The sequence below is a fragment of the Balaenoptera musculus genome, chromosome 1 (genome assembly GCF_009873245.2).
Source record: "Balaenoptera musculus isolate JJ_BM4_2016_0621 chromosome 1, mBalMus1.pri.v3, whole genome shotgun sequence".
In the NCBI taxonomy this organism is placed as follows: Eukaryota; Metazoa; Chordata; class Mammalia; order Artiodactyla; family Balaenopteridae; genus Balaenoptera; species Balaenoptera musculus.
The window spans coordinates 113,397,498-113,421,812 of record NC_045785.1 but is presented as its reverse complement, the minus strand read 5'-3'; the positions used below and the strand labels follow the sequence as shown (position 1 = coordinate 113,421,812).

The 24,315-nt window shown below is 54.1% G+C and overlaps 1 protein-coding gene across 10 annotated transcripts in view; it reads left to right on the top strand.

The window, feature by feature from the left end:
- The window catches only part of ARHGEF2 (Rho/Rac guanine nucleotide exchange factor 2), a 32,772-nt gene that overhangs the window by 5,162 nt on the left and 3,295 nt on the right, over positions 1–24,315 (top strand). For 4 of the 10 annotated variants that reach the window (XM_036860964.1, XM_036860991.1, XM_036861002.1 and 1 more), the window contains 20 exons: positions 10,003–10,147; positions 12,353–12,420; positions 12,761–12,824; positions 13,597–13,726; positions 13,947–14,056; positions 14,206–14,352; positions 14,849–15,099; positions 15,307–15,432; positions 15,748–15,865; positions 16,070–16,318; positions 17,926–18,002; positions 18,437–18,606; positions 20,563–20,630; positions 21,640–21,840; positions 22,214–22,333; positions 22,463–22,530; positions 22,672–22,707; positions 22,913–22,963; positions 23,169–23,612; positions 23,863–24,046. In XM_036860964.1, the coding sequence (XP_036716859.1) occupies positions 10,003–10,147; positions 12,353–12,420; positions 12,761–12,824; positions 13,597–13,726; positions 13,947–14,056; positions 14,206–14,352; positions 14,849–15,099; positions 15,307–15,432; positions 15,748–15,865; positions 16,070–16,318; positions 17,926–18,002; positions 18,437–18,606; positions 20,563–20,630; positions 21,640–21,840; positions 22,214–22,333; positions 22,463–22,530; positions 22,672–22,707; positions 22,913–22,963; positions 23,169–23,612; positions 23,863–24,046 (2,827 nt within the window). Of the gene's footprint in view, positions 1–1,573; positions 1,825–2,063; positions 2,148–9,770; positions 9,793–10,002; positions 10,148–12,352; positions 12,421–12,760; positions 12,825–13,596; positions 13,727–13,946; positions 14,057–14,205; positions 14,353–14,848; positions 15,100–15,306; positions 15,433–15,747; positions 15,866–16,069; positions 16,319–17,925; positions 18,003–18,436; positions 18,607–20,562; positions 20,631–21,639; positions 21,841–22,213; positions 22,334–22,462; positions 22,531–22,671; positions 22,708–22,912; positions 22,964–23,168; positions 23,613–23,862; positions 24,047–24,315 lie in introns of those variants that run through there. The other 6 variants (XM_036861031.1, XM_036861049.1, XM_036860972.1 and 3 more) reach the window with 5 other exon arrangements.

The window sequence follows — 24,315 nt, the reverse complement described above, 5'->3', positions numbered from 1 at the left end:
GGGTGGAGCCCTGAGGCCAGGATTCTGGCTTCTGGCGGTCTGTTTTTAAATTTAGTACATTCCTCAGCCCTGGCTGCCCACTGGGGGGAGGTAAGTCTGGGGTTCTGGGCCCAGGAACCTCAAGACTGCTGGTTTGGGGGAGTTCCTAGGGCCTTCCTGTAGGTCTCCCCTGCAGGTACAAGCCTGGAGAAGTCAGCCTCCCTCATGGCCCTGGGAAAGTCCTTTCTGCTTTCTAATTTCCATCCAGCCTAGAGCTGGGCATGGTTATTTTCTCTCCTTTTTTTCTGGTCTTTGCTATATAAGGATCCTAAACAGGGGAATGGGTGAAGAAGGAGGTGAAGGAGTTGCTAGGCAGGAGGGGAAGCCAGAGGAGCAGTGTGGTGGTGAGGAGCCCAACTAGCTCAGCCAGTGGTAAGGCAGTGGAGCCCAAAATAGTGGCAGAGGCTAAAATTGGCACCTACAAGAGTGCTGAGCTGGGCTTGAAACCTGCAGCCAGGCCCTACTGCTGAAACCGGGCAGGGAGCCGCTGGGTCTGGGTTGGGCCTCCTCTCCCTCCCTCCTTCCTCCACACCTTTGGGGACCAGAAATCAGGCAGGACCCTGCAAACATAAGATGCTCTGTCCCAGGACCCTCTATACTTCTCTTTCTCCCAGAGACATGGGAGACCCTGAGAGGCAGAAATGAACTTCAATGTGAGTGATTATAATTAGAGTGGAGGAGGAATTTTCCCCAAAAGGTGGAGGTTGCCTCAGGCTGGGGCAAAGTGTCCAGAAAGAATGTCCCACTCCACCCCTTCTTCTTGTGGAGAGACTGGCCAAACTCCAACTGTCCCTGACTGGGGAAGGCTGGTTGCTGGTCTTTTGGTTCTGGCCTAACTTGCAACAGAGGGAACTGGGGTTAGACACAAGGAAGGACTTCCTCAGCTTTTTAGTCTTCTGTAACAGTGGCAAATTCCTCCCCTCCACCACCCCAGTAGTCATCGGAGGCAGAGGTAGGAGGGAAGAGGATGGGCCGAGGGCGGTCTTGTAAGGCCCCAGAGAGTTGGGGGCTTGTGGAAGAATGCTCTCCTCTCAGATTCTTCAACCTCCAGGAGTGAATCTTCCCTTTCAGGCCCTCTAAAGATCCACCCTTTAGTTCCCCTTTGATTTCTCCGCCCTCTCCCCACGCCTGCCCCCAATCGTAAAAGGGGTCGGCGGCTCTGGCCTGTTTTGATGGGCCCCGAAGGCCAGGAAGGAACTGGTCCCGGGTTCCCTGGAGAGCTGGGGGCGGCTGGAATCCTCCGGCCCGCGGGTCTTTCTAGACTGATGGACTGCGGAGGGGGAGGAGGAGGGGAAAGGGAAGACCAGGGGTGGGGTGAGGGCTGCGAGGCGGGCCAGGGTGGGTTTTAGGAAAACCGAAGCCAGGAGGCGGGCGTCTGGGGTTAGAGGCGCCCGGCGCTGGAGGGCAAACAGGCAGAGGGGCCCTGCAAGCTAGTCCACGGCCCCCTGTACTCGTGCCAGCCGCCCCTCCACGGACCGAGGCGTCCCGTCCGGCGCTCGGCACCCGCCCTCCCTCCGCCCCGCCTCCCCCCTTCCTGAGCTCGGGCGGGGGTGGAGACTCGGGTTTGAGGAACTGGTGCTGGGTGCCGGGCGAGGGGAGTCAGACTTCCTGTCCCCAACACCGACGCGTGCGGGTCGGACCCTTCCCCCGCCCTCCCCCCAAAACAGCCGGACGCCAGGGTCCGCGCCGCGTCCTCCTGGGCTCCCCCCCCCCCACCGGATTATGTCTCGGATCGAATCCCTCACACGGGCGCGGATCGACCGGAGCAAAGAGCTGGCCAGCAAGGTGGGCTCTGAAACCCCTGTCCCTCTCGCCCGCGGTCCTCAGGACGCCCTTCGATCCCCGGCACCCGCAGCGCCCCCGGGTCTCCCCGCCTGCTTTCTGGGCGCCAAAATCGGGCGGAGCGTCGGCCGGGAACGCGGCGGGACGGGGTGGGTGGGGACTGTGAGTGAGTGGGGAGGGGGCTGGGGGAGCAGTAGACGCGACCCGCGCCTCCAGCTCCGCGCAGATTCTCTGCCGGGATCCCGGGAGCCAGCGGACCTGGGGTTTAGGGGCTTCCGATCTGGCGGGACCGGGTGTTTTGGGCCGCGTGAAAGAAAGTTGCTCCGGTAAGGGACAGAGCGGGAAGAGGAAGGTGTGTGTGTCGGGGGGTGGGGGCGGCGAAAGCTCTCCGGAACCCCCTCCGCCAGGGTCCCACCGGGTTGCTCTCGGTATCCCCCCACTCTGCCGTCGCTGGCTTGGTCGTTCCCTCTTTGTCCCCGCCATCCGGCGGAGGGGGTGGGAGGGGGTGGTTTCCCGGCTTCCTCCCACCATCACCACCACCATCACCACCCCTCCGAGACAAAAGTCAGCTCCTCCTCTCCTCGCAGATGGACTTTCCAGCTGTGATTCAGTTCTTCTCTCTGGTGGGCGGGTGACTGGGGTCAGGACAGCTTAGGGACGGCTCACTTCCCCCCAAGGCATCACCCTCAGGTGAAGGGAGCAGAGGTCTTTGTGTAGCTAGGATCCTTTCTTCCATCCTTGGGGCCCAGAGCACCCCTGTTCCTGAAACACAGAGGGTCCCCCCATCCCTTTTTGCCCCACCAGCTTCCAAGCTCCTTGTCCTTGCAGCCTGAAACAACCTGAAACCTTTAGGCTGACCCACTTGGCACTGTGCCCTCGTCCCTCCTCCCCACCCCAGCTCTCTTAACTCTTAATCTTGGGACTGTTCACCTGCCATTTCAAGAGTCTGGATGTATAATTACCCTAGCCCCCACCCCTATCTTGAGCTCTTGGCCACTCCTTTCCAAGTATCCTTTATTTCTGCCTTTGTACCCAGGCCCACTCCCAAAGGCCATGACCTCTCCACACCTCAGCCCCCAAGAAATGATGAAGCTGACTTGTAGGTGAATAAATGAGAGCTGGGAGGAAGGTGGTGCATGCAGACAGCACCTCCCAGCTGCTCAAGGCACCCACACTGTACCCATTATGGGAAAGGCCAAGACCCGGTCCATAGCTGGTTTAACCTCTGGCCTCTTTCCAATCCCAGTGTCCTGCCCTGGCACGCAGCCTATGCTGATCACCATCACCTTCTTCAGGCATGGGAGCAGTACCCTTTTGGAGTCCTCAGAGATGGTGGAAACCCCTTCCCACACTTCCCTCCTAGCTCCTAGCCTGGCTACCTATCTAGAGGCTAAGTTGGGAGAGGTTCCATCCTGGAACTTTTCCTTAGGGGGTTGGGATAAGGTTCTGCTAACAGGAAAGCAACTGAGGATTTGGGTAGGGCTTAAGACAAACAGAGGGTCAGAGGAGAGATGGCTGAAGTGCAGTGGAACAGTGGGGTGGCAGACAGGCTCTTCTCAACCCTGCGCCAGGCCAGGCCCCAGCTATGAAAGTCTGTTTATTTTTCAACCGTTTGAGCTGAGACCCTGGAGCAGAGCCAAGGGGGGTGGAGAGGTTTTTTGAAACCACGGAAATTTGGTTCCACCCTAAAAGGGAAAGCCATGGGGGCACCGGCGAGGGGCAGACCTGGAGAGGGGCTATAGACAGGGGTTCTGGGAAGGTAGATACTCGGGTCCTTTTTCCGTTACTGGGAGGAGTTGGGGAGCCAGATACCTGGGTCCTCATGCCTTTTTTTTTTTTTTTTTTTTTTTGGTAGTTGGGGGGACTGGGAATCTAGAAGCTTGGCTTTTTCTGTCCTGGGGCTGGCCTTGGTTTTGGGGGGTTTGGGAATCTGACTGGGGGTGGGGATGTGAGGGGGTGAGTGGGTAGATCTGAGAGGGCAGAGAGGCCACTGGAGGAGGTTGGTTGTCAGTTTGGGCTGGTCGGAAGGGGAGGGCCACCTCCGGAAAGCTGTGGTTACAGAAGGGGGGAGTTGATTCTTAGCCAACAAACCCTGGATCCCCTCTTCCCCCTCCCCCAAGCACACCAGCTGTCTCCTTTCTTTTTATACTGCGGTGGGAAGTAGAGGGGGGCCGCTGGAAACGAGATAATTTGAGGAAGATGGTCTCCCCTGCTACCTATGTGGGGGGATGGTTCAGAGCTATGTCCTGATCCCCCCCCCACCCCATTCCTTGCCTTCCTCCGCGGGACCTCCTTGAAGTAGGAGGAATTTAAGTCGAACCTGTCCCTTTCTCCTTCCCACCCTCCTAGAATCTTTCTGTGCAGCTCCCCCTCCTCATGCCTCCTCTCTCTTTTCACTCCATTTCTATTCTTTCAGGCTATCTTCAGTCCTCCACCCCCTCATTCTCTCTGCTCTACTTCCTACCTCCATAGGCCCCAAACCCCAGAGGTCCCTTTCTCTCTTTCATCCCCTGTTCCTCCCTCCCTCCTCCCCCCCAAACCCTAACTGTCTCCTCTCTCAGAACAAAGGGTCCTTTCCTGCCTAAGAGGGGGCAGGGGCCAGAGGATCAGGGATGGCCCTGGAGGCTAGGGAGGTCTCCCTGGAATCTCAAGGACCCCAGATTTGGAGTGTGGTGGGGAGAGAGGAGAGAGACTGTTTCTTTGTTCTGAGTGTTGGAGAGGTGGCTGGCTTTGTGTGCAGGACTAGAACTGGAGCCGGAGAAGAGGGCTGGGGGAGCCCTGGAGGGAGCTGAGAGTGCTGTCAGGTTGGGGGGGAAGTTGAATTGGGGGTCTCCCGGGAGGCTGAGACTTTTGGGGGAATAGGAGAAGATTCTAGGGGCCTTTCTTGGAGGTTAGGGAAAGAGCTGAGGGGAGGGGGAGAAGCAAGGATGGGGGAAGGGAGCCAAAAGCTTAAGGAAGTCACTGAGTGACTGCAGGGGGTTGGATGCTGCCTAGAGAAGGACCTGCCAGGGCTGCCCGAGGGATTTAAGGAGGGGTCCAATCTCAGTCCCTCTGACTTCCCCGGAACCCTGAGCTTGGAGTCGGGGAGGGGACAGATCTGAAGAAATGAATCCCATGCGTGCACATGACCTGTATGTTGGTGTGCGTGTGTGTCTGTGTCGGTCTGCCTGTCCCCAGATGCTCTGTGTCACTGTTTTGAATTATGGTCACCAAAGTAGGGGGCTCACTGCACTCTGGATGCGAGGAAGTAGTTCCATTCTTAGCTTCAGTCTGTGCTTTGAAGTATCATCTAGGCGCTTGAGGGAGCAGATTGGTCATGGTTCCTGGAGCTGGTCAGAGAAATGGCTGAGAGGAACTGGCTGGACCCTTCTGGGTTTGTTTATGTCTCCTTGGGGGAGGGTGGGGGAGGGGCTGCAGGCAGCAGCTGCCCCCCTCCCAACTCAGCCGGCCTGCCCTGTGCCAGGAGGGCAGGGAGTCCTGGCACAGCTATTGTTCGCCTGCACAAATGCCCGTCTGTTTGCATCACTCCCCCCTCCGTCTCTGCTTGTCTTTCTCTCCTGACCCGACAGGTGTGGCCGGGTGGAGGGGGGGCTAGGGTGGGGTCCAGGATCCCTGGGTCTGAGGGTAGCCCGACTTTATTCCCTATGGTCCTTAGCACCCCTCTTCTGCTTCACCAGTGTGCCCACCCCCATTGTCCGGTGTCTCATCTTCATTCATCAGGCAAGCGTTTATTAAGTGCCTTTGTGTGTTCAGTGATGTCTTTTTGTGTTATGTTTCTGGCTTTGGCGTTAGCGTTTCCGTTTGGCCGCCTTCTCCTTAGCCTCCTGCCTTTATCTTGTCTGTGGAAGCTCATAAAGGAAGCAGAGCCTGGCTGAGACCATCCCAAGCCCTCTTCTCAGTCCCATCGCCAGGAACCCTCTCTCTCCTCTTTTCCCAGCCTTAGAGCCCATCCCTCATGACTCAGTGCCCCTTGCAGCCTATGACTCTGAACCTCTGCTGTCCAGGGCCTAAGCCACAGATGACTGGAAACCCAGTGGAACCCTCCGGGGGCCTTCTGGTCCCTAAACAAAGGGCCTGGACAGAGGCTGCGCCACCTTGGGGAAGGGGCTGCTGCCACTTGCAGCTGGAGCAGAGGTCATTCTGAGCACCACGTGACTTCTCCAGAGGTCTTGGTTTGGACATACCCAATGGAGGAACAAGGACAGCTGAGAGCTTAGACTTTGCTTGGAGAGGCTCTTACTCTTCTGGGTCGGCTCCGCCATCCTCTGCTGCCCGCCTGGGAACAGGAAGCCGAAGTCCAGGCTTTGGCATTCCTTGGGCTTCACGTATGTCACTGTTTTCCTCATCTCTCGGCCTGGGAGACAAAATACGGAGAAAGGGGAGACTGCTTCTGTTCTATGAGCCTTTGAGCCACCAGCCTCAATGTCCTCTGCCATTCGCCTAGTCTTTCTTTCCCCAAAATGACCAAGATCTGGGATGACAGTGGAAGGAAAGTTTGGGTTGGTCTTCTTCTGACTTTCAGAGGATACCATCTGGTCCTAAGAAGTTCAGAGGAATCAGGAGAAAAGGTCTGGGAGGAGGGAGAAAAGAATAAACAAGAGAGGAGGAGACCAGAATTCCCTGGTGGTCCAGTGGTTAGGACTCCGTACTTCCACTGCAGGGGGCACAGGTTGGATCCCTGGTCAGGAAACTAAGATCGCACAAGTGCGAGGTGCAGCAGGGAAAAAAAAAAAAAGAGAGAGAGAGGAGGAGATTGAAAGCTCTGAAGCTCTGATAAGGAATGAGGGGATCCTTAGAGTAGAGGCAAGGGTGCTGCTGGGACCCCTTGTCTTGGTGTCTATCCATCCACCCATCCTTCTTTTCTTCCTTTCTTTCTAAACATGTATTAAGTGGCTGTTGTATACCAGCCATTGTGCTAGGTGCTTTCCTGTGCTTTATTCATTTATTGTGTAGCAATAGCAAGAAAGACTTTCTGTGAGGATTTGTGAGAAAGCAAGACTCTGGACACTGGACAGTAGAGGACCGAACCAAGCAGGAAGGGCCACTGAGTGTTGGGGTGGGTGTTGTGGATTGCAGAGTAATGGCCCCTTTTCTCGGTGGACAGATGGGGCCATGAAGGTGAGGGGCTGTCCCGCTGGCGGTTGGGCGGGTAACTGGGATGATCTTAAGAATATCTGGAAAGAGTAGGACAGAGAACCAAACAAGCCCATTCACTCCGTCTCTGGAGCAGGCACCCCTGGTGAGCAGGCCCTGTGTCCTTCTAGCCTCACCAGCCTGAGCCCTGGGGCGGGTGCGGACTGCCTCCAGGACAATAGCGCTAGGCAGTGCCAGGGCCGCTTGCTGCTGGGCAGTGTCCGTGTTGGGATGTGCTGCTGCTGTGGCTGCTGCCCACGGCTGGCCCACCTAGAGAGAGGGTCACTTGGAGAGAGGGTGAGTGTTGGGAGGTGGGGGAGCCTGGGCCCAGAGTAGCTGGGTCGTCTGTGGGATGTTGATGCCAGAGAGACCCTGTTCTCTGGCTGCCCCTAGTTCTCTCCCTCCCTTTCCCCGCTTCTTTGCCAGGTGAGAGCTCCTGGAGGCCTGAGGGCAGAGGGAAAAGGTCAGGGGAGGGGAGTGGGAGTTGTAGCAGCCCTAGGGCAAATCTGCAGGACTGCCCATTTGGGAGTTGACCCTGATTCAGACATGTTGCTCTTTTTATTTTATTTTTTGAAGTAGAGTTGATTTACGATATTATATTAGTTTTAGTATTTTTACAGGTTATATATAATCCATTAAAGTTATTACAAGGTAACAGTTATAAATCCCCATGCTGTATAGTACATCCTTGCTGCTTATCTGTTACTGTTTTGTTTTGTTTTTATTTTTGGCCACGCTGCGTGGCTTGCGGGATCTTAGTTCCCTGACCAGAGATTGAACCCGCACCCTCAACAATGAAAGCGTGGAGTCCTAACCACTGGACCACCAGGGAATTCCCTGATTATCTATTTTATACATGGTAGTTTGTGTCTCTTAATCCCATACCCCTAATTTGCCCCTCCCCATGTTGCTCTTTTAATATGATCTTCACGTTTTTTTGCTTGCTTACTTTTAATTCAAACATAGTAAGTCCTCAAACTTTTTTATTTGTGTCATAGAGAAGGTTGGGAGAGCAGGAGAGGAGAAGAGAAGGCAGACTATAGGGCAGTAAGAAGAGCTATTTGGACTTGAACTTTGAGGTCCTATAAAGGCTGTTATTCAGAGGAGGATTTGATCTCCTAAAGAACTATAATTTGGAGCAGGGCAGATGGAGGTTAGACTAAAGGGAGAATTTTCTAGTGGTCCAGATAGGTAGGTACCAGAATAGAAAAAGGGAGGTTAGAGTTAAAAGTTGGTGAGCTTTCTTGACAAGGTCTAGGAGGAGGAGGGCAGGGAGAGGCCAAGGGCAGTAGAAGAGAAGCAAGGGTGAAAAAGGGGCAGCCAAGGTGGGAGGCCATGTGGGAGAGGAGGGAGGCCAGGGGATGGGAAGGAGACTATGATATAGGAAGAGGAGGAGGATGGGAGGAGAGGAGAAAAGAAAAATGGATGATTGGGTGGGAAATGACCTGAAGACCTAGGCTCTGCTCATCGTCAGATGAACCTGGAGCTTCTGAGGGTAAGCAGGAGAGAGAAGGATCTTGGGCTACCAGGAAGCCCTGAGACCCTAGGGCATCGTAGTCCAGTGCCCTCTGGCCCCTGTGCTGTTGACTCAGCCCGTTCACACTTCCCTTTTCTACGCTCACACCAGGCCAGTGTGTCTCTTCCCCTCCCCCACCTCTTAACTGCTAGTGTGGCTTCAGCTGAGAGTCAGGACTGGGCACCCAAGGTCCAGGCTGAGGATTCTCCTCTGAGTTTTGTTTCACTGCCCTGGGGCCCCAGACAGTGTCCTCTGACTTGGGGCTCATTACCCTCAGCCTCAGCCATCAGGATCTCGCTCTTCGCTTTCTGAGAGGCAGGGAATCCTTGGAGGGAGTGGTCTTGCCAGCTCCTCTTCCTGCTGTCAGTCCTCTAAGAGTGGAGGGAAAATCAGGGATCTGAGGTGACCACTGAGGAGGGTCCTGGAATAGGTGGAAAGCATGGTGTCCCATCTTCTCATCTCCTCAGTTTCAGGGAAAGCTCAGGGGCTTGAGAAGGGACAGAAAGAGGTCAGGGAGTATCACTTGACCTACAGAGGTCCGGGGGAAGCAGGAGAAGAGAAAGCTGATGGGAAATGCCAGCCTCTGAGGTTCTGTGGAAGGGCCCAGAGAGTGTGCCCCATCTCGATGGAGACCAGAGCAGGAGGAACCGACATTGCCGCTGGAGGATGGAGGGTAGATGCCAGAAAGGACTTCCTAGACTAATTGGGTGAGGAGGAATAAGGGAGATATCCTAGGTCTTGGAGGGTAGCATGAGAGGGATAAAAGTTAGACTGCAGAATAGACTTCCTGCCGGGAATGAGACCTTGGTGGCCCAGTTTCCTTTCTTAAAGATCCCAGAGAGGACAAGTGACCGGAGACTGAAACCAGGCTCCTCCTGCCTCGAGGTTAGCAGGGGACACGCTGCCTCCCACAGAGGGGCCCCGTGTACCTTGGCTGAGCAGATGTGGAAGAGTCAGAGGTTTGGGACCCTGACCTCTGGTTGGGGGTGGCAGTGGAGGCATTCTGCCCCCTTCAGCCAATCTAATAAGGGGATCTCCTGCCCCCCACTGTGACTGCCACTGCCACGGAGATAGCGGCTCCAACACTGGTTGTCATGGTTATAAGAGGAGCTAACTCCCATAGATTTGAAAGCGCTGGTGAGCTGGCACCTTCTGCTTCGCCTGCTCTCCCCTCCTCTCTGCGCATCTTCCCCCGGCACAGAGAAGGGAGTACAGCAGCTCGGGGGCGAGCAGAGCTAGGGCTGGGAGGTGGAGTGAGGACGCGGAGGTCTAGAGCCGGGGAGATGAGCGGCAACAGGAGGCAGCCCAGCCGCAGGGGCCAGGTAGGTCAGGGGCCGACTCGGCCCTCGGGGCTGGCCTGGTCACTCCTGGACAGCTGCCTCTGACACAGCGCGGCAGGCTCTGCTTCAGGAAGTGGTGTGTTTCAGGCAGGCATTGCTCCCTTGCCTCTGCCCTCGGCCTGTGTCTCTGGACTCCTCAGGCACCCTGGCATCCTCCAGCCTTACTTCCTGTCTCTCTCGCCCCTTCTACAGACCCGGGAAAAAGAGAAAATGAAGGAAGCCAAGGACGCCCGCTATACCAACGGGCACCTCTTCACCACCATCTCCGTTTCGGGCATGACCATGTGCTATGCCTGTAACAAGAGCATCACAGCCAAGGAGGCCCTCATCTGCCCAAGTAAGTTGTTTGGACCCTGAATGTCACTCTGAGTCAGCGCCCACTGACCCTAATCTTTCTATCCATTCTTTTTACCTTGGATCCATAAGGATCACTCTCCTCTGTGAGCCCCCGCAGGGCCCAAATGCCAGGGCCAGATGCTTGATCCCTTTCTCCCTGTCCTCATGTCTAGGGGTAGTGGCAGTCAGAATATGTCCTAAGCAGGACTAGCTGGGGATATGGGGGAGGGGAGGCTGGGGTGGCTCCCCTTGCAGCTGTCGTCCGCTGGGTATCCCCCAGCTCCCTGAACAGCTGCTGAGGGTCAGGAGAACTGAGTGGAGAAGGAGCAGGAATGTTGTGTGTATGTGGGATGGGGGGGCGGAAATAGGGGAGCTGGGTGGGAAGCTGCTGGCCTTGCAGCTGTTCTGCTGATCTTCCTGGGCAGAACTGGGTGTTCAGGACTTCAGGGTCCCCTTGCCCCTTCCCTTTCTATTGACTGGGGGGAGCCTGAAATCTCTAAATCTCTGCAGTTTGAAGCAGAGGATTAGGGATTAGGACCCCCGTGTCTCAGATTTCTAGTCTGACTGATACACAGTGAGAAAGAGAGAATATGGCAGCAATGTGTATGTTGGGGGAATAAGGATTAGATAGAACTCCTGACCTTCACCTACATCTAAGGGTAGTCCTGTATTTTGTAAGTACAAGCAACGAATTCTTCCTTCCCCAAGATGCCTACACGGAGGGCTCCTGCCCTGTCTACCCACCCCCCTCCGCACCCAGATTCATGGCAAAGAGCTGCTTCTGATTAACGCAGGACCGGAGGTGTTGTGGCCTACGGCGGAACAGAGGGACAAAAGCTTTAGCTTCTAAATCTATGGAAGCTGCGAAGGAACCCCAGAAAGAACCAGCGAGGCTTCCCTACTTCCTCACTGTTCAACTTAGAGTTATGAGGATGAGGAGGGAACCCCAATCTAGATCCCTCTAGAGACCTGAAATAATTCCCAATCTGGAAGCTTGTTGCCAGGGGAACCAGGGAGGCGGGCAGCAAGCGCTATTTTGAGAGCAGGTGGAAAGCGGAGGTTCGATCCAGAGACACTGGGTGCTGGGGGTAGGAGAAGGGAGCTCTCCGGGGGGGGGGGGTGGACGCAGCTCCAGCCCCCACTTCTGTCTGCCCCTCTGCCCCACCCTGCTCGCCTTGTATTTGTGGAAGTAAGCACGGTGCTGGGTATTGTCTGAAGGAGTTAGCAGAGTTTCCGGTGTTGTTGGACGGGGGAGGGGAAGCTGGAGACGGCCAAGGGCTGTGAGGGCATGTTGGGGAAAGGGACGGCCTAGTCCCAGTGCCTAGGCTTAGCTACTCTTCCTTTCCTCTCCTCTTCTCTCCTACCCCATGGCAGGGTGGGGTGGGTGATGAGGGAGAAGCAGATGGAGTGTGGGAGCTGTGGGTTTACCTTACTTGGGGAACAAGACTCCCCGGGTCCGGAAGGGAGGCTGGAGTCATAGCAAGCATAGCTGAGCAGTGCAGAAGGCAGGCAGGCGTGTCGGGCAGGGGCAGGGCATGGCCTGTCCCCCGCTCTACCGCTGGATCCATCAGCCTTAGCACTGCTTAGGCCTAGCCAGAGTTTGTGGGCATGCGTATGGCTCAACAGGAAGTGCACAGACACTCCTGAGTTAAACCCCAGCTCTACCACTAGCTGTATGACCTCTGGCAGATGGTTTAACCTCTCCAGGAGACAGGATCCTCATCTATAAAATGAGGATCATTGAATCTACCTCAAGGGGTGGTTAGGATCAAGCTCAGGGGATGTTCATTTCCCCCTCTCTGCCCCTAGCTCCCATCCCAGCTGCTCCTGTGCCACCTTCTGTTCCGTGGGCGTCCTCTCTGCCATCTGTCATTCTCAACCACCTTTGTGCTTCTTGAGCTCATCTCTGGCAGCCAGTAACCCCTTCTTCCCTCTAGTCCACCTCGCAGGTCATCTCTGAGTCAGGATTGCCTACCCCTCCTGATGGCTTAATTGCAGTCCACACCTATACCCCCTCACTTCATCTCCTGCTTGAAGGAAGGGGGGAGGCGGGAGGAGAGGGACTGGGGTGCGGCGATGGCCGAGGAGTCTGGGAAGGGGGAGAGTCTCAGGCTGTGTGGCCATGGGGAGATGGGTGTCTGCATGTGGGTGTGTCCCCTCCGTACCACCTGGCCCTCCCGTCACCCTCTCTACCCCACCCTCCCAGCCTGCAATGTGACTATCCACAACCGCTGTAAAGACACCCTCGCCAACTGTACCAAGGTCAAGCAGAAGGTGAGATGGCAGGGAGGGCAGAGGGCTGGGGGAGAGGGTAGTGAGTGTGCGGTACCCTCATGCCTTTTCCGTTCATTCCTCGCCCTGTGTTACTCAACCCCTCTCCTCACCAGGGGGCAGCCCAGACCCTCCACCCCAGGCCACAGGCCCTGCAAGAGGGGGCCAGCCTGTTGCTGTAGACACATCCCCTCAGCACTGGGCTCAGCCACCCTGATGCCCTTAGCCATCGTGCCAGCTTTCTCCCTAGGGGGCAGCCACCCAGCTCCTGCCCTGGGCCTTTGGGGGTGACCCTAGGGTGACAGCTGTTCTTGGTGTCTCTCTCTTGCTCTCTGTCTCACAGCAACAGAAAGCTGCCCTGCTGAAGAACAACACTGCCTTGCAGTCTGTTTCACTTCGCAGTAAGAGTGAGTAGTGAGGATGCTGGAGCCCCCATAGGACCCTGGACCCCAGGCCTCTCAGCCCATGAGCTCTGCTGCCCCCCTGAGGTCGTTCCCTGGCACAGTGCCTTCCTCTCTTCAATTGGATGCTGTTGGTGGGGTCATAAGGGAGGTCCGGACTGTTGGGCTTAGGGGCAGGACAGGAGAATTCAAATGGGGACGAAGGCTTGGGATGGCTGGTCATCTGAGTCTGGTCACACCTTATATTATTATTATTAGTTATTTACACTGCACTTGGGAATGTTGGCAGAAGTTGTCAAGGGCCAATTCAGACAGATCTGGTGTAACAGAAAGAGCGTGGTGCTTAGTCAAAAAGACCAGAGTCTGTGTATGTATACATATAGCTGATTCACTCTGTTATACGGCAGAAACTAACACAACATTGTAAAGCAATCATACTCCAATACAGATGTTAAAAAAAAAAAAAAAAAGACCAGAGTCCGAATCTCTGCTCAGCCATTAGCTGAGTCACCCCAGACAAGTCTCTTAACCGTCCTGAGCTGCAGATTGCTCACAGTCTTGTGGCGGGAAAGAGATAAGGCAAGAAAAGCTCTTTATAAACATTAAAAGTATTGCACAAACATACGGGTAGAATTACTGTTATCATCTTTCTTTGACTAGAACAGGGCTAAAGGTGGGGCAGGAGAGGAGGCCTCACTTCTAGTCGAGGAGCCTGGGAGGCTTGAATCCTGGGAAGGCACCAGGTTTGACGCTTGCCTACTTGGTATCCCCCCGACAGCCACCACTCGGGAGCGGCCCAGCTCTGCCATCTACCCCTCCGACAGCTTCCGACAGTCCCTGCTTGGCTCCCGCCGTGGCCGCTCCTCCTTGTCTTTAGCCAAAAGTGTTTCCACCACCAACATTGCTGGGTGAGCCTCTGCTTGGGGAAGGGGGGAGCCAGGCAGGCAGAGTATGGCAGTGGAGGCGGGGGGCTGAGAGGTCTTTCCCATCCCTGAGTTCAGAATTACAGACAGACAGGTAAGGAGAACTTGGGGTGACTGCCTCTGGGATCCCACCTTGGGTCCCCACCCGGGAAGGGGACTCTTGCCCGAGTCGTCGGGTGATGCAACAAGGCTCCCCTCCCCTCAGACACTTCAACGATGAGTCTCCCCTGGGGCTGCGCCGGATCCTCTCACAGTCCACAGACTCCCTCAACATGCGGAACCGGACCCTGTCAGTGGAGTCCCTCATTGACGAAGGTGACTGTGCCCGGACCTCAGGGAGACCAGGGCATGAGGGGCAGGTGGGAGCAGTCCTGGGAACGGCAAGGCGGGAAGGGATCTAGAGAAGGGCCCAGGACCCAGGGAAGAGAATTGGGGTCCGAGTTGTTTCCCCCACTCACGTCCAGGTGCGGAGGTGATCTACAATGAGCTGATGAGTGACTTTGAGATGGATGAGAAGGACTTTGCAGCTGATTCCTGGAGCCTTGCTGTGGATAGCAACTTCTTGCAGCAGCATAAAAAGGAGGTGATGAAGCAGCAGGATGTCATTTATGGTGAGCCAAGAAGACCACCCCAGACTTCTCTTTTGTCACCAGTCCTGTTTCTTTGTGTCCTTCCTCTGCCAGCCCCTACCTCTCAAGCCCCTTCCCTCTTATCCCATTGGCCTTCAAGACCCTGCCTGGCATCCCCACAAGTAGCCACTAGGCCCCCACCTTTTGGGCTGTTGACCTCCAAAGCCCTTCTTTATCCCTTCCTTCCAGTCAATTCTTAGTCTTTCCTCTCTGCCTGTTCCAACACTGTACTGGGAACTGTGGGAAACCTAGACATGTTGGGGACACATGGTTCTTGACCCTAAAACAGCTCATAGCTTAAGATGGCACGGCATAAAGATTAAAAAATGATTAGAAAATGATCTAAGATTGTAATAATGCAGAATGTTAACCTGGAAGGGATCTTGAAAACCTCAAATGAGCCCTGAGGTCCCCAGCCTAGGCCCCACCAATTGTGGCCAAGCCAGGGTAGAGGCCATGTGTCCCATCGTACCCACAGAGCTGATCCAGACAGAGCTACACCATGTGCGGACCCTGAAGATCATGACCCGCCTCTTCCGCACGGGGATGCTGGAAGAGCTACAGCTGGAGCCGGGAGTGGTCCAGGGCCTGTTCCCCTGCGTGGACGAACTCAGTGACATCCATACACGCTTCCTCAGCCAGATGTTAGAACGCCGACGCCAGGCCCTGTGCCCTGGCAGCACCCGGAACTTCGTCATCCATCGCTTGGGTGACCTGCTCATCAGCCAGGTGAGAAAAGGCAGGACCCATGGGCAGCATTCATGGGAGGAGGTGTGACTAGAGTGGGCATTTCTCATCTCGAAACTCTAGGGGGTGGAGCCAGAGAGAGCTGGAGAGGCAGGAAGCCCGCCTGTTTGGTGGGAGGCCAGAGGGTGTTGGGGATGAGATTTGGCTTTTGGGGAAATGCTGACCCAGCCCTGCTCCCCTAACTTCTAGTTCTCAGGTCCCAGCGCAGAGCAGATGCGGAAGACCTACTCGGAGTTCTGTAGCCGCCACACCAAGGCCTTAAAGCTCTACAAGGAGCTATATGCCCGAGACAAACGCTTTCAGCAGTTCATCCGGGTGAGCAAACCTCTCCAGGACCCACACTCAGCCTCCTCTAGTGGCCCAACCCTTGTGAACACATCCGCTCGTGGATCCCATCAGCAGCCCCTCATAGCAGTAGAGCAAGTGCTTTTGCTACTTTGGTCCTCACAATAAACCTGTGACCTTGTCGTCCCCATTTTCCAGACTGGGTCACCTACGCCGACCGGTGTGAGGTAAATGGCCAAGTTAGGGCCGGCACCAGGGCTTAGGCTCCAAGAACGCTCCAGCGTTCTTTCTGTTGCCCTCCCCTCGGGCCCCACTCTGGCCCTGAGCCCTCCTCTGCTCTTGTAGAAAGTGACCCGCTCGGCCGTGCTGAAGCGGCATGGTGTACAGGAGTGCATCCTACTGGTGACTCAGCGCATCACCAAGTACCCGGTGCTCATCAACCGGATCCTGCAGCATTCCCACGGTGAGAGGAAGAGCCTGGGAGGGAGGAAGGTGGGAGAGGGCTATCTGGGGTGAGAAATGGCTCGGGATAACCAAGGGGGGAGGGATAGGGTCAGATGTGGAATGCTGGGCAGCCTCTGAAGGTGGGAATCGAGATTGGTGGGAATTGGGGCTGGCTTGAAGCTTGGCTGAGCCATCCCTCTGTCATGCTGACCCCCGGTGTCAGGGATCGAGGAGGAGCGCCAGGACCTGACGACGGCACTGGGGCTGGTGAAGGAGCTGCTGTCCAACGTAGACCAGGATGTGCACGAGCTGGAGAAAGGGGCCCGCCTGCAGGAGATCTACAACCGTATGGACCCTCGGGCCCAGACCCCGGTGCCTGGCAAGGGCCCTTTTGGCCGAGAGGAGCTTCTGCGGCGCAAGCTCATCCACGATGGTTGCCTGCTCTGGAAGACAGCTACTGGGCGCTTCAAAGGTCAGTGGTCAGCTTGGCAGGCCAGGCAAGAGTCCGCGGTCAGATATAAAGAAGGAGAAGCATCCAAGCCCTTAGGACCTCTTTTAATGCAGCCCTATACCCAGGGGGAGACCCAGTGGGAGGAAAATATGTGGTCTCTGTTGCAACAAAAGTCTGAATACTGGATTTCACGTGCGATACAAGGACTTCCTTGTCAGTATTTATTCATTTCTTTGGTTCTTGCATGCCCAGAAAGCTACCGGTTTTGATGAGGAAAACAGAGAAATTCCAGGAGCAGAGGACAAGATCAGGGTAGTTGGTTCTACCAGCTGGAATCCCAGCCACCAGGGCTGGGGAATGGACAGGAGCTTTGGGAACACAGCTAGGGAAGGCCCACGGGAGGGGGCGGAGCCCAGGGAAGGGCGGGCTGAGGAGAAGAGAAAAGGGGGCGGGGCATGTTGGGCTGGGGCACTTTTTCCCAGGCTCTCTTCCCAGACTGCACTGGCCAACGCTTTCCTACCTCAATCAAGACAAGAGAGTTGCAGGCCTTGGCTGTGGGGGTGAGGAATGAGGGGCAGAAGTATACCGTGCTACCTGAGGCCAGAGTCTGCCTGCACCTCTGTCCTGTGTCATGAAATCCCCACTCCGTAGGCTTGAGTATTGCAGGCTTCACCAGCCACTCCTTCATCCCTTTCTCTCCTTCCCATCCCTCCCACGCAGAAGCTAAGAATATAAAGCATGGGGGGGTTAAAAATAGCAAGGGTGGAGAGCTTTATTTCTGACATCCCTCCCCTTCTGTGTGCCCACAACTTAGAAAGATCTCCAAGGGCAAAGGGTAAGTGTGTGTCTTCTCGACTGTGACATCCAGCTTTCTTGGGCTTGACCTTTATTTCCCCTTAAGTCTTAAAGCACAGGACCTCTTAGGATCTGAGAGCCTGGAAGGTGGGGCAGAGAAGGAAAATCAAAGCAGGGCCTGCTGGGGTTGAAGGAGATTGGGATTGTTCAGTGGTGGGAGAGCTGGATAAGGAACCCAACTGTTCCCCTCCCTGTGGAGCACAAAATGAGAAGTGGCAATATGCTGGGGTAGGGGGGAGCTTAGACCAAATATCCAAAAAGGTCTTATGTTAGTCAGTTGTTCAACATGGAACTGAAAGGCTCTGGGAATCCTTTTTCCCTCACAAAAATTCTGGACCCTTTCACACAGAAAAATACACATGTGTGATATATTAATATGTAAAGTTGCTTATGCAATTTCAGAGGATTTGCAGAGCCTCTGAAGCCCAACAGTAGACATCCTAGGGGGTCTGTAGACCCCAGGTTAAGAAACCCGCATTCGTTGTATAAAGAGGGTTTTCTCCACAGGCATTGGATGATCGCTTATGGGCACCTCTAGCCCAAGAAGCTGATTTATCTGATGGCACATGCATTTACCCCCCATTTCTGAGCTATAAGAATGGGAGAGGTGGGAGGTCTGCAAAAGTGGAGGAAGCAACCAGAGGGAGAGAGGTCAGGAAGAGGGGAAACAGGAGCTCTAACCTAATGGGGTAGACCTGGTCCTTGAGAAAGAAAAACAGCTGCTCAGACACTCTATAATGCTGACTGTCCTCCTGCCTTTATCCTCCTGCCAGATGTGCTCATGCTGCTGATGACAGATGTGCTGGTATTCCTCCAGGAGAAGGACCAGAAGTACATCTTTCCTACCCTGGTGAGACCTTCTACCTTCTTCTTCCTCAGCACAGACAAGTGTTGAGGCCCTTCTTGCTTTCTTACCCCAGCCTGGAAGAACCCTGGAATCCTCCAGTGTCAAACAGCTGTTATTGTAACCATTACTATAATATAATAAGGAGAAATAAGAATAGCCAAGACAAATTGTTACTGTATGCAGGCACTTTTACACCTGTGAGGAAGGCCCATTATTATCCTCTTTTTGTAGATGTGGAAAGTAAAGCTTAAAGTTAATTAAATCGTCAAGGGTCACAAACGTTTCTAAGTCCTGTCTGGCTGGCACCAGAGCCTGGGTTCTTAACTTGTATTCTCGGCTGACTCTTCAATCCTTTGGGTATTCCAAAAGGACTGAAGACTCAAATATCCAGGGGTCAGGATTCCCAGCTTTAATCCTTCCTTTCCCCTGACTGGCAGGACAAGCCCTCGGTGGTGTCACTGCAGAATCTAATCGTGCGGGACATCGCCAACCAGGAGAAAGGGATGTTTCTGATCAGCGCAGCACCCCCTGAGATGTATGAGGTCCACACGGCATCCCGGGATGACCGGAGCACCTGGATCCGCGTCATTCAGCAGAGCGTGCGAGTGTGAGTGTGTGTATGGCCTCACAGTACCTGCAGTTTCAGGCCCCAGGCCACAGCACTCCCAGGAATGGAACCCAGGGTTCAGAGGTGGAGGCAGAGGCCAGGGGAGAGACAAGATGGCCCAAGGCAGGAAATGTCATCTATGTTCTACTGTCCTGTAAAGTCGCACTTTATGTGATGACGACCGCAACCACCTTCCAAATGCAGCATGAGCTGACAAGCTAAAGGAATACTTTAAGCTGTCACATTCTGGCATACCTGCCAGCCAGCAGTACAATTTCACCTCCATTAACATCTTAGTCTGTAGGCAGTGGGCCATTATTTGGATTGTACTGTCTTTTACCTTTATTTTCTAAAAATGAATGAAAAAGAGGGGCTTCCCTGGTGGCGCAGTGGTTGAGAATCTGCCTGCTAATGCAGGGGACACGGGTTCGAGCCCTGGTCTGGGAAGATCCCACATGCCATGGAGCAACTGGGCCCGTGAGCCACAACTGCTGAGCCTGCGCGTCTGGAGCCTGTGCCCTGCAACGGGAGGGGCCGTGATAGTGAGAGGCCCGCGCACCGCGATGAAGAGTGGCCCCCGCTTGCCACAACTAGAGAAAGCCCTCGCACGAAACGAAGACCCAACACAGCTAAAAAAAATTAAAAAAAATAAAGAAAGAAAGAAAGAAATAAAGAAAAAGAGGAAAATGAAAGCATTGATACTAGTGGTAAGAGGAGCAAAACTCAAACTCCATACAACAGAGGCAAGAAGGAAATCATTTCATGTGCTGAAGCAGCAGATCTTTGGCTTCTGTTGGACACACATTAGATTTGAGGCAGTCAACTGTGTGTCTGTTGTGATAAAAAAAGTGAAGTGCATGTAAAATGTTGAAAATGGATTCTCAAAGATTATGCCTGAAGAATAAATTCAGTTAGGATGGTTATGATTTTTTTTTAAGTAATTTAATATTTTATTTATTTATTTATTTTTGGCTGGTTTGGGTCTTTGTTGCTGTGTGCAGGCTTTCTCTAGTTGCAGCGAGCAGGGGCTACTCTTTGTTGCGGTGCACAGGCTTCTCATTGCAGTGGCTTCTCTTGTTGCAGAGCTCAGGCTCTAGGCACGTGGGCTTCAGTAGTTGTGGCACACGGGTTCAGTAGTTGTGGCTCGTAGGCTCTAGAGCGCAGGCTCAGTAGTTGTGGTGCATGGGCTTAGTTGCTCCGCGGCATGTGGGATCTTCCCGGACCAGGGCTCGAACCCATGTGCCCTGCATTGGCAGGCGGATTCTAAACCACTGCGCCACCAGGGAAGTCCTATGATTTTTTTTTTAGCTTTCAGAGAATGTATTCTTCTCCACTTTATATTATGTAAACCTATTTTTTTTTTTTTTTACTTCTGCAGTTAAGACTTTGAACAAATTTTTCAGAAATGCGTGCAAAGTATGAAATTACCTATTCTAGGAAAACAAGGCAAAGTACCTGTCCCATTGACAATAGATCTATAGTGCCCTTTTTATTAATAATATTAATATTTGTAGTTGCGAAAATAATATTATTCATTATAATTGATTTATTGAGCTTCTGCCGTGTTCAAAGCAGTGGTACATTATTTCATTTAATCCTCACAGAAAACCTGTGAGGAAGATATTGTCCCCATTTCTCACATGAGGAAATAGAGAGGTTACCACCTGGTAAATTGTGGAGCCAGGATTTGAGCCCAGGGTGCTTGATGCCAAAAACTGTAGTTGTCCCTCTGCACTATGCTACCTCTCCAGGTGACCTTTGGAGAGGGACAGACCAGTAGATGCAGATGATCAGTGCTAGGAAAAGGAGAGAGTCAGGAGTGGATGAAGCCAGGGCGTGGAGCTGATGAGGCTTACCAAGGAGAAATAGAGCACGTTTGGGAAGGAGGGTAGGCAGATTCCTGGTGTGTAACCTGACTTCCTTCCCCAAACCCCACCCAACCTGTTATCCCTCCAGATGCCCATCCAGGGAGGACTTCCCCCTGATTGAGACAGAGGATGAGGCTTACCTGCGGCGTATCAAGAGTAAGTCCACCCACAGAGTTTGTTTAAATAATTTATGATATATCCACACAGTGGAATACTGTCTAAAAAGTGAGATGGCTCTATGAGGGCTGATGTAGATCCATAACCAAAATATATTGTTAAACGAAAAGAGCAAGGTTTAAAACACTGTAAAGTATATGCTACCACTGATGTGAAAATATTGGGGATAGATATATGTCATATGTATTTTGTGTATGTGTGTGCAATATCTCTAGGAAGATAAGATATTATTACTGTGGCTTCCTCTGGGCAGGGAAACTAGGAATAACAGGGTTAAGACAGTAACTTACTTTTTTACTATAGGGCCTTATATTAATTGGGGTATGATCTAACTGCTGTACAAAAAGATTAACAAAAATCAGTCGGTTACACGAGGTAGATTATTTCTCTCCACATAAGAGTCCTAGATTATTTCTCTCCACATAAGAGTCCAGAAGTGGGAAGTACAGAGTAGTTGTGCAGCTCTGCCCTCTTCAATGTGAAGATTCCCCATCTCTATGTCCTCTATGTCTGTGTCTCCATCACTACTCCAGCTCCTGCTATCACATCTGCATCCCAGCTAGCAAGGAGGGGTAAAGAACAAGGAGAGTTTATACCGATTTTTTTTAAGGGCAGATCTGGAAGACTCTCACATCTGTTGGCCAGAATTTAGTCACGTGCCAATGCCTAGCTGCAAGCCAGGCTGGAAAATCGAGTGTAACTGGGCAGCTGTGTGCCCAGATGAAACTTGCACACCTTCTCTAATTAAAGGAAGGTGGGGAGAATGAAAACTGGTGGACAGCCTGCAGTCCCTGCCACACATTGTTTTACTTTTGTTTTTAAAACAAAAGTACGTGTTACTTTTCCCAAAAAAAAGTTATTTTCTTTTTCATAAATGCCAAAAAATCAAAATTGAATCCTGCCACTCTGCCCAGGCCTGGCCCCTGACCCCTGGGGCTGCCCCTCCACTACTGGCTCTTCTGGGTGCTCACCTGTTTCTCATCCACAGTGGAGCTGCAGCAGAAAGACCGGGCACTGGTGGAGCTGCTGCAGGAGAAGGTTGGGCTGTTTGCCGAGATGACCCACTTCCAGGTGGAAGAGGATGGCGGCAGCGGGATGCCCCTGCCCACCCTGCCCAGGGGGCTTTTCCGCTCTGAGTCCCTCGAGTCCCCTCGTGGCGAGCGGCTGCTGCAGGATGCCATCCGTGAGGGTGAGGGAGCTCCTAGGGAAGAGTCCACACTCATCCACTCACCATCCCAAGATATGGACCCGTGGCTAGACACACACAGACAAGGGGGACGTCAGCCCCATAGGCCATAACTTCCCTGAGTGCCTGTTGCTTGCGGGGGAAGATGGTCCTTGCTGCTGTTTGACACCTCTCATCCTGCACATACTTGTGCTGCCCCTTGGGCACCTTTAATGACCTTTGCCTTGTATGTGGTGGTGGCAGTGAGACCCCACTACATGTGCAGGGGGCATTCCCCTAGATGCCTGCATGTTCCGTGTACTGAGCGAATGGCATCCCCTCCCATCCCCCGCAGGATTCTCTGTTGCTGCTGTCCTCACCTCTTCTTTCCCCGCAGTGGAGGGCCTGAAAGACCTGCTGGTGGGGCCTGGAGTGGAGCTGCTCTTGACACCCCGGGAACCAGCCCTGTCTGTGGAACCGGACAGCGGTGGTAACACGAGTCCTGGAGTCACTGCCAGTGAGTGCCAGGGCAGGGGACCAAGGTAGCATGTGGGAGGGGTTAAAGAGAATGGGGTGGTACCAGGGACTGAGTGGTATCGGGGTGCTGGGGAAGTAGTTCGGCCCATCCTTTTCCCCTTCTCAACAGATGGTGAGGCCAGAACCTTCAATGGCTCCATTGAGCTCTGCAGAGCTGACTCAGACTCCAGCCAGAAGGTGGGTTTCAGGAGGTGTCAGGACTTGGCTAGAGGGAGGGAAAGGGACAGCTGCCCTATAGATCCTTGACTCAGAGCTATCAGGGACAGGCACCAGGGACTTGTGTGTCTGCTGATTCCCCATCCTTGCCCGTTTCTGCAGGATCGAAATGGAAATCAGCTGAGATCTCCCCAGGAGGTGAGATGGGAATGTGATGATATAGGCGACTGAAGGAGGGGTACTCTCATCTGAGAAATTAGAGCCCAGTTTGGAGTTGGGAGGGGGAGTGTACACCTCAAAGTACTTGCAGTCTTATTGTCCCACGCCCACACTTATTCAACTTCTGGGCAGTTCTCCCATCCTGAAGCTTGGACTCTGTTCCCACCCTCTCCTCTGTCCTCAGGAAGCGTTGCAGCGATTGGTCAATCTCTATGGACTTCTACATGGCCTACAGGTCAGTGGGGCAAGGGCTAGCATGGGAAGGGGAGGAGCCAGACCCGAGCTGCCCATTTAGGTGGGACAGAATCATCCTAACAGGCCTTTCTAAGCCTTCCCGATTCGAGCTCTCCAGGAATCATGACCTGGGCCCTGGGGAGTGAGGGTGAGGGGTAGAAGAAACGGGGTCCTGATACACCCCTCCGTCTCCATTCCACCCGCAGGCGGCTGTGGCCCAGCAGGACACTTTGATGGAAGCCCGGTTCCCTGAGGGCCCCGAGCGGCGGGAGAAGCTGACCCGAGCCAACTCCCGGGATGGGGAGGCTGGCAGAGCCGGGGCTGCCCCTGTGGCTCCTGAAAAGCAGGCTACGGAACTGGCATTGCTGCAGCGGCAACACACGCTGCTGCAAGAGGAGCTACGGCGCTGCCGACGCCTCGGCGAAGAGCGGGCGACGGAGGCTGGCAGCCTGGAAGCCCGGCTCCGAGAGAGCGAGCAGGCCCGCGCCCTGCTGGAGCGGGAGGCCGAAGAGGCTCGCAGGCAGCTGGCCGCCTTGGGCCACACGGAACCACTCCCAGCTGAGGCCCCCTGGGCCCGGCGGCCTCTGGATCCGAGGCGGCGTAGCCTCCCTGCAGGCGATGCCCTGTACTTAAGTTTCACCCCCCCACAGGTAAGGAAGCTTGAAGTAGTGAACTGACATCAGGGTGGACATCAGGGTCCATGAGAGAGCCAGAAAGGAATTGGAGATTTGAGGCCAAATGACATCAGGCATCAGACTTGAAGGATATAGGATACTGATGGGAGGACTGAACAGTTGCAATGGGTGCGGAAAGAAATCAGTCAGTGGTAGAGGTGCTGAGAGTTGAGTCTTCACACTGCTCATTCCCTGGCCTCCTGCTTTTCTGGCCTGCTGTCCACAGCCCAGCCGAGGCCATGACCGCCTGGATTTGCCTGTGACTATTCGCTCTGTCCATCGACCCTTTGAGGATCGAGAGAGGCAGGAGCTGGGCAGCCCTGATGAGCGGCTGCAAGATAGCAGTGACCCCGACACCGGCAGTGAGGAGGAAGGTAGCAGCCGTCTGTCTCCACCCCATAGTCCACGAGGTGAGATCCTGGTGGAGACATGGAATGGAAATGGGATGTAACCTGGGTACAGACCCTTGGGCTGTGGTTTCCAAATGAAGCCTGCATCCTAAAGCACGGGAATATTTATGATGGTCCCTAACCAACCACTGAGGTCTACAGTAACTCTTGGGAGGGGCACAGAGCACTTCCTGTTTTGCCTCCTGGTAGATGGGAAGTGGAACTCTAGGAAGCAAAGAATGTAGGGGCCTCTGCTCCAGTAAGTCCATGATTCCCAGCCTTTTCAAGCA